Source organism: Electrophorus electricus, chromosome 20, assembly GCF_041902795.1.
Source record: "Electrophorus electricus isolate QZ-2024a chromosome 20, ASM4190279v1, whole genome shotgun sequence".
Classification (NCBI taxonomy): domain Eukaryota; kingdom Metazoa; phylum Chordata; class Actinopteri; order Gymnotiformes; family Gymnotidae; genus Electrophorus; species Electrophorus electricus.
The window spans coordinates 4,992,501-5,006,902 of NC_137516.1; the positions used below are offsets into that span (position 1 = coordinate 4,992,501).

Below are 14,402 nucleotides of genomic sequence, written 5' to 3' on the forward strand. Positions count from 1 at the left end.
AATGAAAGACATTGTAAAAGCTGCTTTCACGTTGTTGACATTGTTGCCAAATGGTTTCCGCTTTTCTAAATCGTCCAGTGGATTGTTGGGATGGGCCGGACGGGGAGCCAATAGTACACCATGGCTACACCCTAACCTCCAAGATCCTCTTCAAGGACGTCATCGAGACCATCAACAAATACGCGTTTGTCAAGAACCCGTAAGTGCAAATGGAATTTATGACTTTCAGAATTATTCATATGCCTAGATTAATTAGATCTGATATCTCAATGCAGTGAGAAATAGGTGTGAGAGTTTGGGTATATCTGCACACACATATAAGCACACGTGTGTGTGTGTGTGAGTGTGTGTGTGTGTGTGTGTGTGTGTGTGTGTGTGTGAGTGTGTGTGTGTGTGTGTGTGTGTGTGTGTGTGTGTGTGTGTGTGTGAGTGTGAGTGTGTGTGTGTGTGTGTGTGTGTGTGTGTGTGTGTGTGTGTGTGTGTGTGTGTGTGTGAGTGTGTGTGTGTGTGTGTGTGTGTGTGTGTGTGTGTGTGAGTGTGTGTGAGTGTGTGTGTATGTGTGTGTGTGAGTGTGTGTGTGTGTGTGTGTGTGAGTGTGTGTGTGTGTGAGTGTGTGTGTATGTGTGTGTGTGAGTGTGTGTGTGTGTGTGTGTGAGTGTGTGTGTGTGTGAGTGTGTGTGTGTGTGAGTGTGTGAGTGTGTGTGTATGTGTGTGTGTGTGTGTGTGTGTGTGTGTATGTGTGTGTGTGAGTGTGTGTGTGTGTGTGTGTGTGTGAGTGTGTGTGTGTGTGTGAGTGTGTGTGTATGTGTGTGTGTGTGTGTGTGTGTGTGTGTGTATGTGTGTGTGTATGTGTGTGTGTGAGTGTGTGTGTGTGTGTGTGTGTGTGTGTGAGTGTGTGTGTGTGTGTGAGTGTGTGTGTGTGTGTGTGAGTGTGTGTGTGTGTGTGTGTGTGTGTGTGTGTGTGTGTGTGTGTGTGAGTGTGTGTGTGTGTGTGTGTGTGTGTGTGTGTGTGTGTGTGTGTGTGTGTGTGTGTGTGTGTGTGTGTGTGCGTGCACATGATCCTTTGTTACTTTTCCCTTTTTTCATTAGCACCACTGTTGCCAAAGGTGATAATCCTATCAAGATGCACCCAGCCAGGGTTCCTCAAGGTTGTTGCTAATGAAGTGCTATTTTTAGGCAACCTCTATCAGCATGGTCGTTTTGACATGCGGGCATATTTTGCCCACTTTAGGGTTTAACTTCAGGTCATCAGCTAGTTCAACATATATCAGTTTGTAACGCCCCTTGTGTTTCTCTTTCAAATATGACGGATGCTTGATTATTTGCTCACTTTCTCATCAGAAGCATGACAAGACATGACGTCCCTTTTTATAAAACTGTGGATTTCCCACTTGTGGGTGTTCTAAACTGCATCTTTTGCTGACTTTTCTCTTTACAGATCGTCTATGCATGCTGTTTGTGCCTTTGGTTTCCCCTCTATAGGTATCCGGTCATCCTGTCTATCGAGAACCACTGCAGCGTGCCTCAGCAGAAGAAGATGGCTCAGTATCTGGTGGAGATCCTGGATGAGAAGCTCGACGTGTCCTCCATCAGCGTTATGGAGTCTGGGCTCCTGCCCTCGCCTGAAGCCCTCAAAGGCAAAATACTTGTCAAGGTCAAATATTTTTGGCTTTTTGCTGTAACTAACCAACTGACAAGTCAGTCAGCCTAGTGGCTAGAGTCAGTAAAGAAAGAAAGCACCACGCTAGGGGGAGATGAGAAAACATTTCTGACAGGCAAATTCATGAAGCACCTTTCGTGTTGGTAGACATTCATAACACCGTTTTAACTAGAACAGAGCCTAAGATATAAACCCATTTGAGGTTTTGGGGAGGTGTAGGACTGTTTCATGCTTCCGCTTGGGGCAGGCAGTGTCTAAGGCGCCTGTCTGTTACGCCAGATTGATCATCGACGGTCAGAGTAGAGCTGCAGCCTGCTGCTTCCCGGGTCCCGCACAGCCTTCCCAACATACCCGGAGCCGCTTTAACAACCCCTTTCCATTAACTTCCCTGCACGAGCCTGTGAGATCTTTGCATCCAGGAAATCAGGCCACATAGCGTGAGGTGGAACTGCACGACGTGGACCTGGCTGCTATAATTGGAAGCCAAGTGCCGTCGGCCACTGGAGAGCTGGCCCCAAGGCACAAACTGGGCCATTGGATGATATTGACAAATCACTTGGCAGCGAGCCGGCAAGAAACGCTCCAGCTGGTGGTCTGAAGCCAACGTGCGCCACGTGAGCCGCATGTACTGGCCAGGGCGGCACTTTAGCACAACCACATGTAAGCGCCATATAGCCAGGTGCTTCATTTTTGCTTAGCCAACGTGCTTGCCTTAGTCACGCTTGGTTTCCCACAGCCTGCTGGTACAGCAAACGCCACCAACAAAACAGTACGACAAGAAACGGCAGGAGATGTGCTCTGTTATGATTTGGCCCTGAGGAGGAAGTGTGTACACCACACACTGGGTTTCGTGCTAATTTGTGAGCTATTTGTGCCCATTGGTAATGCTTCTTGCTACTTTGTTTCCAAACACAAATTAGATTTCACAACCCTGAGCAGGACTTAGAGCTTTGTGGGATATGACGTTCCCAGAGCTTGATTTGTACAAATCCAGAAATGCTTTTGGAAACAAGCACTGTTGTGGACAAAAAAGGGAAATAGAAAACCACCTTGTGGTTTGATGCTGTGAAGCATCAAACCACACACGCACACACACACACACACACACACACACACACACACACACACACACACACACACACACACACACACACACTCTCTCTCTCTGCCTCTCTCTCCTGCCCACTTCTTATTCACTGAGAGTTATGGCTCCAACCTTTCAACCCCCTGACCTTGTAAAACACTTCCGAATCGATTGCTCCCGACACTAGGGCTCCACAGACCGTGCGTGGGATTGATCGCTGCTTTTCTTGGACCTCTCTGTCCTTTTGTAAGCGCACACCGCCACGCCGTGTCACCTAGTTGCGCTCAAGTCGGCTGTTACGCACATGTCAATCAAGCAATCACCAACAAGTGAGTGGACGAGCCGACAAGCCTGCCAGGTCTCGTACGCCGGTACCTGAGATGAGGCAGCGCAGCCTCATTATCCCCCTCATTTGTGAAGTGAGAGGACGTCTGAGTGCTTGACTGCTTGGTTAACCTGTTATTGGAGGTGTGACAAGGAAAGACACAGCTGCCCTTTATCAGGCTTTTTAAAAAGTGCTGCATTTGTGATCTGTTCCTTAATTCAAGCCTGCTTGGTCTGTGCATTCTCTTGAGATCTTTATGTTTTTCAGAAACATCTAAATATAACATCAAAATCTAAAATTTGCCTCGCTGCTTATGTAACATATGGCTAAGTCAGGGGGGCTGTGATATTATTAAGCATGGCCCAGTTACCCAAAAACATTGCAGTCTTGAGAGCATCTGCACTGCTGGAGACGGTGCGCTGACGTTGGCTCATGCCCAGACCAGCGTCCTCCGTGCGTTTGCCTTTTGTGCATCTCTATGTATTTCCGATTGTTCTCCGAACCTGTTGTACCGCGCAGGGCAAGAAGTTGCCAACCAACATTGATGAGAATGCGGAGGAGGGCGATGTGTCGGACGAGGACAGCGCCGACGAAATGGAGGATGACTACAAGCTGATGAACGGAGATGTGAGTGGCCTCTCGTCCCTGCAGGGCCTGGGGCTCTTCCAGTGTTCCCCTCAGATGTCCTCGCATGCTCTCTCTCTCTCGCTCTCTCGCTCTCTCTTGCTTTCTTTCTCAGCCTCGCTGTTCCTCCTGAAAGCTCTCTGTCTCTCCTCCTTGCTTTCGTTACATTTAAGCAGAAGCTGCCCTGCCTTTCTTAATCATGCTAATTCCACTGACGAACATGTCGCCGTAATATGAAGAACAATGTTCATTTAGCAACGTCCGAGCGCGTTCATTTAACGCATGGCGCACTTCTGACATTCGCATCACACTAATATAGCAGAACGCAGGGCATTAAGGGGATAGGAGACCACCCAGAAGCATTGTACATTATTCTGGGTTCAGTCATACTACTGTTATATTTATAACCGCTCAGGGCTCTTAGTACAGACTAAGTCCTAAGACCTGTTCATTTTTGATGAGACCCACCTTCAGCTCATCCTGTCCCTGCCTAAAAATCCAGAGAGCCATCGCTTTTCCTGTCTGCTTGCAAATCCAAAGTTTCACGTTCTCTGTATGGCATGAAATTATGTGGCGGACACATATTTTTACAAACCTGGAGTGTTGTTTTTTTGTGTTTAGTTTTTTTGTTGTTTTGTTTTTTTTTCATAGACAGCTTTGGTTGTCTTGCTTTATTTTTCACACCTTCCCACTACTCAGTTCAGCGTGACGCCAATAATAGAATCCACCTCCGTGCACATAAGCTGCAGTTTTCCAGAAAGCTCCCTCACCTTCTACTTTTGTGTCAATTTCTCATTCTCTTTGAAACGTGGCTCAAAGCGAACTCGCGCATGACCCCCCCCCCTGCAGTTTCCCACTCTTTTGTCTGAGCCGGAAGACCCTGTGTAATGTGGTAAATATTTCACAGGGGAACGAGAGTCTCGCTGGTCTGCAGCTCCGTTCAGACGCAGCCAGGCATGTAGCTTCTGAGGAGTCTCTAAGAGCTGTGATAAAGTGTGGTACAATACTGTTTCCTTGGGTTTCTTTTTTATACTGACAATGGCTGGGTTGCTATTGAAGTGGTAATCATGTGTGCTGTTAAGTGAACCCTGAATCAGTTATGAGATAGAGAAGCTCTTTAATCCAAATGGAATCATTTTTTGAGGTTTTTTTAAATGATTGTGTTAGCAGATCTTTCCTGTGATGATAATTCTCAGTTCCATGGGAAATATGGAAAATACTGTATGTTTCCTGTAGGTCGTCCTGACATATGTGAGGCAGAATTGATCATATGGCTCAGCTGTGTTCTGCTGTAATCTGACTATGGTGGCAGATTCACCATAGCTCATTAATCTAATATGTCAGTCATAGATTCCAAAATCTACGCACTGATTGGTTCATGAGCACAATCCCTGCCTGGTGCATTTCTGCTCGGTCACAAGATCATGACTTAAATATCGGTTTATAGTCTAGAAGTCTCCTGCGCTGTGTAAAACTAGATTGGCCCATGTGGTCCAAAACACAAACTGTATATGTCTATAGGATCTGACATGTGTGGACAAGTTTGGTGCTTTGTCATGCGGGGGGGGGGGGTTGGATGCTTGGACTCTGTGAACTGAAACACAACAGACGGCTAACGGCTCCAAGCTCTGACAGCCCATGCAAAACTTTGTTCTGAAACAATATCTTCTGCAGTGGCTCAACAAACCAGCTCACAGAAGCAAGGCTCTTGTCAGGTGAGTCTATCATCACGGAGAGTTCAGCTGCTTTCTGCCCAGCTCTGGAGAGCCACTCACAACAGATCAGCACGTTCACACACACACACACACACACACGCACACACACAGCACTAGCCGAGTCGTCGAGGAAAGACGGGAGCTGGTGTCATTCGTGAATATACCCTCCAGGCGATGTTCTCCCTCAGCTGGCTGGGGTGATTTCAAATTGAAATCATTTTGACCCGAAGCCTGGAAGTGGAGTGTGTAATGCCATTATGTACCTGCACATTCAGAAGTATGAGGTTGGCTCAGGAGTGACACACGCAGAGGGTGAGTCAATCCACCCCAGCGCTGCCATTGCATTATTATGCAATTATGCCATTATCTCCTGACACACATACGCCCACCCCTGCAAAAACTAATTCTTTTTTGTAGTCTCTCTCCTTTGCAACCTATCTATCTCACTCTTGCTCTCTCTTCCTCTCACTCTCTCTCTCTCTCTCTCTCTCACTCTCTCTGGCTCTCTCTCTCTCTCACTCTTGCGCTTTATCACTCTCCCTCATGCTTTCTATCTCTCTCTCTCTTTCTCTCTCTCTCTCTCTCTCTCACTCTCTCTGGCTCTCTCTCTCTCTCACTCTCTCTGGCTCTCTCTCTCTCTCTCTCTCTCACTCTTGCGTTTTATCACTCTCCCTCATGCTTTCTATCTCACTCTTGCTCTCTCTCTTCCTCTCACTCTCTCTCTCTCTCTCTCTCTCTCTCACTCTTGTGCTTTATCACTCTCCCTCATGCTTTCTATCTCTCTCTCTCTCTCACTCTATCTGGCTCTCTCTCTCTCTCTCTCGTGCTTTATCACTCTCCCTCATGCTTTCTATCTCTCTCTTTCTCTCTCTCTCTCTCACTCTTGCGCTTTATCACTCTCCCTCATGCTTTCTATCTCTCTCTTTCTCTCTCTCTCTCTCTCTCTCACTCTCTGGCTCTCTCTCTCTCTCTCTCTCACTCTTGCGCTTTATCACTCTCCCTCATGCTTTCTATCTCTCTCTCTCTCTCTCTCTCTCTCACTCTTGCGCTTTATCACTCTCCCTCATGCTTTCTATCTCTCTCTTTCTCTCTCTCTCTCTCTCTCTCTCTCTCTCACTCTCTCTGGTTCTCTCTCTCTCTCTCTCTCTCTTGCGCTTTATCACTCTCCCTCATGCTTTCTATCTCTCTCTCTCTCTCTCTCTCTCTCTCTCTCTGGCTCTCTCTCTCTCTCTCTCTCTCTTGCGCTTTATCACTCTCCCTCATGCTTTCTATCTATCTCTCTCTCTCTCTCTCTCTCTCTCTCTCTCTCTCTGGCTCTCTCTCTCTCTCTCTCTCTCTCCTGGCTTACCCGTTTCTCCCTTCCCTCAGACGTCCATGAACAGGAAGCATGTGGAGAACGTTGCAAAAAAAAAGCTGGACAGCCTGATGAAAGAGTCTCAGATCCGGGACCGTGAAGACCCGGACAGCTTCACCCTGGCGGCCCTGCCTCCCTCAGGCAAGCCCAGCGAGAAGGCTGCTGGGAAGGTTAGCCAGGAAACCATCGCACGCTCCCACCAGACGTCTCCCTGTGCGCTCTCTCTCTCTCCCTCTCCTCTGTTCCCTCTTTTTTTTGTATTTCTCTTTTCTCATTGTTGTTTTTCTCTTTGAAAGTGCAAGGCCTCTGCTGTTGCATACATTGCGTGGCCTGTTTGAATTTAAGCACGGACGGTGAAACGATCCAAAGCGAGGTCTTAAAGGTAGCGACTTCCTAGCAACTGTATATCGCAGGGCAGGTGGGTCAAAAGCTGTATCCTCCCCAAGACCCCCGACGGACTATTGCAGAAAATGGTGGGAGAAGGATTGAGTCGTTTGTTTGCTCTCGTGGGAAGACTCGGGCTCTGCTGTATGATTTAGTCCCCGTCCAACAGATAAACGGCTACCTTGGTCTGGCGGAGGAGATAACTGCTGTTGTAGCATGAGCATATTATGTTGGTGAAACCTCAGTGGCTCCCAGTTTCCACTGGGGTCATTAAGATGACCTCGGTGTCACTCAAGATGCATCGGGAGATGTGGCATTCCAACCGGAGTGCATGGTAATGAAAAGAGGGTCTTTTTTGTTACCCCGCCCCCAGCCCCACCCCTTTCCCCTGGACCCACCCCCCCCGCCCACCCCCCGCTCAGGGTCAGCTCGGGGGGCATGAGAGGCTGGGCAGCTTTCAGCACGCTCAGGATGGAGCTGCTGCCATCTGTTAGACGGTTGATCTCCTTTGGATTTCTCTTCAGAAGTAGTCTGGCACTCTCACTGTCCACTTCATGATTCTACGTCCTTACTCACTGCATCTAATGAGATTTCTCATCGGGCCGTTCCTGTTCCCACTTTTAAATGCAAGCGCTGGTGTGTGGCTTACCTAGTAGAGGAAGTCATTTGTCCCTTCCGACTCTTAATGAATCAGCCTTGGCTGAACTGTTGCCCAGAATTACAGTGCAGAATCTCCGCCAACTCCAGCGACACCAGCGTGGCGACAGCTAGAGCTGCGTGTGCACTGATGCTGCCACCTAGTGGCTAAAGTATATAGCACAAGATGCCCACCTTGCTTTTAACCTCCTGCATGAACCTCGTTACATGACGAAGGACATTGCCTCAAAATCTCTGTATCTTTCTCACCTGGGAGCCGTTTTTATTTTGGACATTTCCCACCTTTTGGTTTGCTCGAGGGATACAACCACACGTCATCCGTCATTTTATTTTAAGCAAGTGCTGGTGAGAGCAGGATGGATGAAGGACCCCTTCCAACGACCCGTTGCTGTCTTGGTTGCAGGGCAGAGGAGAAGACAGTACAGACACGGGAGACGAGGCCATCCCCAGCGCGAACAAGAAGTTGGCCAAATCCTTTATGGGCAGCTTCTCCAAACGCAAGGTCAGTCTCCCTCTCTGATGCACACACACACACCCACACATTGAGTCATCGAGTCACCGATCTGTGGTCTCCTGGCACTGTAGAAAAAGTCGAGCAAGCTGAAGAAGGTGTCCAGCTTTGAGGACACAGACACAGATCAGGAGAGCTCAGGCAGCGCATCACGAGCCCCCTCGCACCACAGCAGGTAGGAGGCGCACGGCAGGAGGGTGTATACGCAGAGGGGCTGTGGTGTGTGTATGGCAAGCCAGTGCTGCTTTGGTATTTAGCGACTGGGGTTGTGTCTGCAGAAGGAAGAAAACCATGAAACTGTCCAGGGCTCTGTCTGACCTGGTAAAATACACGAAATCTGTGGCCATGCAGGAGCTGGAGACCCAAGGTGAGGAAATACCACAGGAAGAGTATCACATTCACATATCACATATCACACGTCATATATCATACATCACATTCACATATCACACATCACACATCATACATCATACATTATACATCATACATCACATTCACATATCACACGTCATACGTCACATTCACATATCACACATCATACATCCTACATTATACATCATACATTATACATTATACATTATACATCATACATCACATATCACACATCATATATCATATTCACATATCACACATCATACGCCATACATCACATTCACATATCACATGTCATACATCATACATCACATTCACATATCACACGTCATACATTATACATCACATTCACATATCACACGTCATACATCACATTCACATATTACACATCATACATTATACATAATACATTATACATCATACATCACATATCACACATCATACATCACATTCACATATCACATACATCATACATCACATTCACATATCACACGTCATACATCATACATCACATTCACATATCACACGTCATACATCAAACATCATACATTATACATCATACATTACATATCGCACATCATACATCATGCATCACATTCACAGATCACACATACATCACATTCACATGTCACACATCATACATCATACATTATACATCATACATCACATATCACACATCATACATCACATTCACATATCACACATCATACATCACATTCACATATCACACATACATCATACATCACATTCACATATCATACATCATACATCACATTCACATATCACACATCATACATCAAACATCATACATTATACATCATACATTACATATCGCACATCATACATCATGCATCACATTCACAGATCACACATACATCACATTCACATGTCACACATCATACATCATACATTATACATCATACATCACATATCACACATCATACATCACATTCACATATCACACATCATACATCACATTCACATATCACACATACATCATACATCACATTCACATATCATACATCATACATCACATTCACATATCACACATCATACATCAAACATCATACATTATACATCATACATCACATATCGCACATCATACATCATGCATCACATTCACATATCACACATACATCACATTCACATGTCACACATCATACATCATACATCACATTCACATATCACACATCATTCATTATACATCACATTCAAACACCACATTCACACATCACAATCACACATCATATATCACATTCACACATCAAATTCACAAATCACACTTATGTATCACATAAAAAATTCACATTATGTTAGTTATTGAAGCTGCATCTTCTCATCCCCTCCAGAAAGCTTTACATGTAATAGGCATGTGACAGGCATTTGGCAGACATGTGACAGGCATGTGGCAGGCGTGTGTCCTTTGTACTCTGACACTGTATTTACCTTGTGGCTTGTAGGTGGGACCAGCTGGCTGGTGTCCTCGCTGAGCGAGACCAAGGCTCAACAGCTGCTACAGCAAAGGCCCACCCACCTCGTGCGCTTCAACCAACGGCAGCTTTCGCGCATCTACCCCTCGCCCTACCGTGTCGACTCCAGCAACTTCAACCCGCAGCCCTTCTGGAACGCCGGCTGCCACCTGGGTACGTCCGCACCCCAGCCCGATGTGCCTCGGGACCGAGAGGACAGAAACAGCCCGGGGAGGTGGTCGCTAAATGCTCTTCTTGGAGACCTCGTTTCTGTTCAGCTTGCTCATTAGTGCGTGCGGAACATCCTGATTGGCTGGATGAGTAGTTCCAGGCAGCAGCTGAACTCTGCAGGAACGTAGATGTCCAGGAACAGAGTTAGTGACCATTGTGATTCCACACTGCCAGGGTTGCTGCCGGGTGTATTTGATGGGCGTTTACAGTCGGTAAAATAGGATTTAAGGAGTGGCACGGGTGGCGTGCAGGTGGAAAGAGATCAATTAAGTAAATTAATCAGTTACACTCTATAGTGTCTTTTATAGTGTAAACGCATTTGTAACACAAGCATATTGGTATGAAAAGCAGGTACTATAGAGGTCACGTAAAGCATTCTCTGTGTGTGTGTGTGTGTGTGTGTGTGTGTGTGTGTGTGTGTGTGTGTGTGTGTGTGTGTGTGCAGTGGCTTTAAACTACCAGTCCGAGGGCCGGGTCCTTCAGATGAACAGGGCCAAGTTCTACAGCAACGGCAACTGCGGCTATGTCCTCAAGCCCGAGTGCATGTGTGAAGGTGAGGATAGAGCGCGGCTTGCGAATAAACGCCATTTCTCTCCATGAGATTAGGTTTAGTTTAGATTCTGCGCACCACATTGCTCTACGAATTTCTACACATTAACTTTATCAAATGAAAATGATGAAATTATGACCGCTTCAATATCAGATTCTTCCCAGAGGCAATCAGACCTAACTCACTGGTGTCCAACCCCACCCCCCAATGCCTGCCTGGACTAAACCAGACTCAATCCATCACCATCTGGCCCATCAACACTCAAGACTTATTGTATTTCCTGCATCTTCTGCACACTTCTTGCACGGTTGTATTGTGCATTCACACTTTGTACTCCAGTGTATTACGCTGCTGTACTGCGTGATGTGGAAGAAATGACATCTCACTTCATATACCCAGAGGAACGTCAGTAAAACCTCAACTTGAACTTTCTATAAGTTAACACTTATAGGTTTGCTACTATTTACCACTAACTTTGCCACTATCTACCACTGTGCCACCAGTATCCAAAGAAAAGGTGTCATAACTGCTTCCCCTTAAGCAATGTAGGTCAGGGTTCTGTTGCTAATATGCTTTAAATGGGAACGTGACCTCTGTCTTGCTTTCTCTCATTGTTTCAACCTGCCGTCAGGCTCCTTTAGCCCGATGCTGGAGGACCCGCGGCCTGGGCAGATGAGGAAGCAGCTGGTGCTGAAATTAATCAGCGGGCAGCAGCTGCCCAAACCCAAGGACTCCATGCTGGGAGACCGCGGAGAGGTGTGCACTGCGGCTGGAGCGGGAAAACCAGCCATGCCTGGAATCCTTTCCCTGTCCCGTCTGTTCCCTTCTCCCTCTCTCTCTCTCTCCCTTTTTCCCCAGCATACATTTATACGTACGCACGCAGACGTTGTAGCATCGACGGCGAAGAAGAATCACAAAGTACCCTTTCTTACCAATGAGACCACGATTGTTTACCAATAACAGGCCAAAGACAGACTAGGTGGGGCAAAAGGGGAGGTTTTCAGCACAATGTAGAACATTCATTTTGAAGCTAAATACAATCTGCAGAGAAGCATTCTGGGAGTCCTCCTGCTCTCAGTTCCCAGTGGCTCATAACCACTATATATTGACTGCAGCATGTAAGAGAGTGTCTCCTTCTTTCATGGAAAAATGGGGTTTTTCACACTTCTCCTATTGTTTCCAATAGAAAAATCTTGAATTCTGCTGTAATGTATCCTCAACCCCTTTGGGGGGCTTCTGGGGTCCGTGTTGGTGATGTGTCACTAAGCTTCTCAACTTGACAATGGAGCCCCCAACACAATGCTGGTTCGTACCAGTTAAGCCCACCCATATTACCAGCCCCTCTCAATAATATCTGATACTAAACAGACAAATGTTTGGCCACGCCCTTCCCACAGTCCGTCTGCTCCGTCCATAATTACCGAGCTGTCTAATCAGTATTAGACCCTAACCGAACACAACACAGCCCAGATCATTCCCCTGCGACAGTTTTATACCTGTGCCCACTTTAAGCCTTCCTCCCTTATAAGAGTGGTGCTTGGACCCCGTGGGATGACCCCAGAAACTGGAGCTCGCCCCACAGGGTCCGTGGCCTTCACGCCCTAAAGGGGCTTCGGCCCTGTTCGGCCTGGGGATATGATGGAGGTGGTGGTGCTGCACACACTGCTGATTCTTCTACTGCTGCATTTAATAAACAATGGCGTGAATATACATATATAAGCATATATTTATTTATTTATATACATATATATAATCTATGTTGTGTAGATCATAGACCCCTTCGTGGAAGTGGAGATCATTGGCTTGCCTGTGGACTGTTGCAAGGAGCAGACCCGAGTGGTTGATGACAACGGTGAGTGGCGGTCATGGGTCAGAGGGGTTTCACGTGCCGCGCAGGTGGTGGCTGACCTCTGGAGCCCAGCAAGCACCCGTTCAGGCTCAGCCATTATGTCTGGCGTTTCAGGGGCTGGTGCTTCATGCTGTGTAGTATCAAATTGTGTGTGTGTGCGTGTGTCTGTGTGTGTCTGTGTGTTATATATTATGCATGAGGCTGGCACCACTGAACTGCATCACTCTGGCTCTAATCGTCTTAATAATTCATGAATTCTTAAAAATCGTGTATGCCGTTTACTAACACTTTCCCCTTCTACTCTCTCACTGTCTCTTTCTCTCTCTCGCTCTCTCTCTCAGGATTCAACCCCATGTGGGAGGAAACCCTGGTCTTTACTGTGCAAATGCCAGAGATTACACTCGTGCGCTTCCTAGTCTGGGATCACGACCCCATTGGCCAGGACTTCATCGGCCAGAGGACCATCGCCTTTAACAGCATGATGCCAGGTAGCCAGGTCTCCCTTCCAGCTAGACTTTGGCGCTCATTTCCTGCCTGGAAACAGACCCCTTCCCTCTTTAAGTGTCATCACCACCCGCTTTGTAACGCAGTGGAATTTCAGTGACTCTAACCGCTTCAGTACCTGACGATGCCGGATAAATTTTCACCGTGCAGGTTACCGTCACGTGTATCTGGAGGGAATGGAAGAAGCATCCATCTTTGTCCATGTGGCTCTGAATGACATCACTGGTAAGGTAGGTGCCCTGGCCTCTATGAGGAAGCACAGCCTTCCTTGGTTATCGCTCTCCTGGTGAGGCAGTCTAGGTTTTTGCACCACTATTCCCATCCTCAGGTTTTGTGTTTATAAAATATCAGTGCTTTGCCCTTTTTCCTTTATTTTCTTGTCTGGGGAGGTTATATTTTCTAAAAGTTCTACAGTCGCTTTGAAGGGAGTAAAGAAGTTAACTTCTAAATTCAGACGTTCGTTGACGTAGGTATGAGGCAAGAAAGAATGAGTATGCCGGAACAGAAGTAGGTTTTATTCTGGTATGTAATGCAATATGTACTTTCTGCTTATCTGATTGTCTTGGGTAAACAGGCACCTTAGCGGGTAACTGCTTGTTTGGTCCATCTTAATCGTTATACATTCTCAACATTAGCACATTGTGGCTGTTCTACATTATCATGTTGAAATTTGTGGTTTTCAGGAATTAAGCCTGATAGAATAGATATTTGAACATTTTGAGGTGCTATCTTATAAAAAACCATTCACCTCTATGTTGTTAATTATTTCATGTCATTTTTCATAGACTGTCTCCATGATACTGTGATGATTACAGATGTGTGTTTTGTATAGTTTTCTATCTCTCTTTGTATAGTCTTTCCTTGCCTCTCTCTCCCTCTCTCCCTCTCTCTCTCTCTCCCTCTCTCTCTGACCGCTCTCTCTGTCTCTTTCTCTTTGTGCTTTCAGTGCAACCTCCTTAGTCGAAAAGCTGTGTTTAGAGGCAGGAATTTGTTAGGAGCCCCGATGCTGTCACTCAGACTTTCAGGTGTAGTGAGACGCAATCAGCACCCTCTGCATGTGCCATATGTCCGCCTCCCCACCTCCGCCGTGCTCGCGCCCCTCGCGAGCACGTG

At 46.7% G+C, this 14,402-nt stretch overlaps 1 protein-coding gene across 10 annotated transcripts in view; it reads left to right on the forward strand.

Annotated features, from left to right (window-relative positions):
- Positions 1-14,402, forward strand: part of plch2a (phospholipase C, eta 2a) — a 94,365-nt gene that overhangs the window by 72,514 nt on the left and 7,449 nt on the right. For 9 of the 10 annotated variants that reach the window (XM_081703274.1, XM_081703280.1, XM_027011278.3 and 6 more), the window contains 13 exons: positions 79-199; positions 1,483-1,654; positions 3,589-3,696; positions 6,777-6,932; positions 8,207-8,305; positions 8,389-8,489; positions 8,593-8,681; positions 10,147-10,329; positions 10,832-10,939; positions 11,568-11,692; positions 12,704-12,788; positions 13,127-13,273; positions 13,440-13,519. In XM_081703274.1, the coding sequence (XP_081559400.1) occupies positions 79-199; positions 1,483-1,654; positions 3,589-3,696; positions 6,777-6,932; positions 8,207-8,305; positions 8,389-8,489; positions 8,593-8,681; positions 10,147-10,329; positions 10,832-10,939; positions 11,568-11,692; positions 12,704-12,788; positions 13,127-13,273; positions 13,440-13,519 (1,574 nt within the window). The remainder of the gene's footprint in view (positions 1-78; positions 200-1,482; positions 1,655-3,588; positions 3,697-6,776; positions 6,933-8,206; positions 8,306-8,388; positions 8,490-8,592; positions 8,682-10,146; positions 10,330-10,831; positions 10,940-11,567; positions 11,693-12,703; positions 12,789-13,126; positions 13,274-13,439; positions 13,520-14,402) is intronic. The other variant, XM_081703279.1, reaches the window with a different exon arrangement.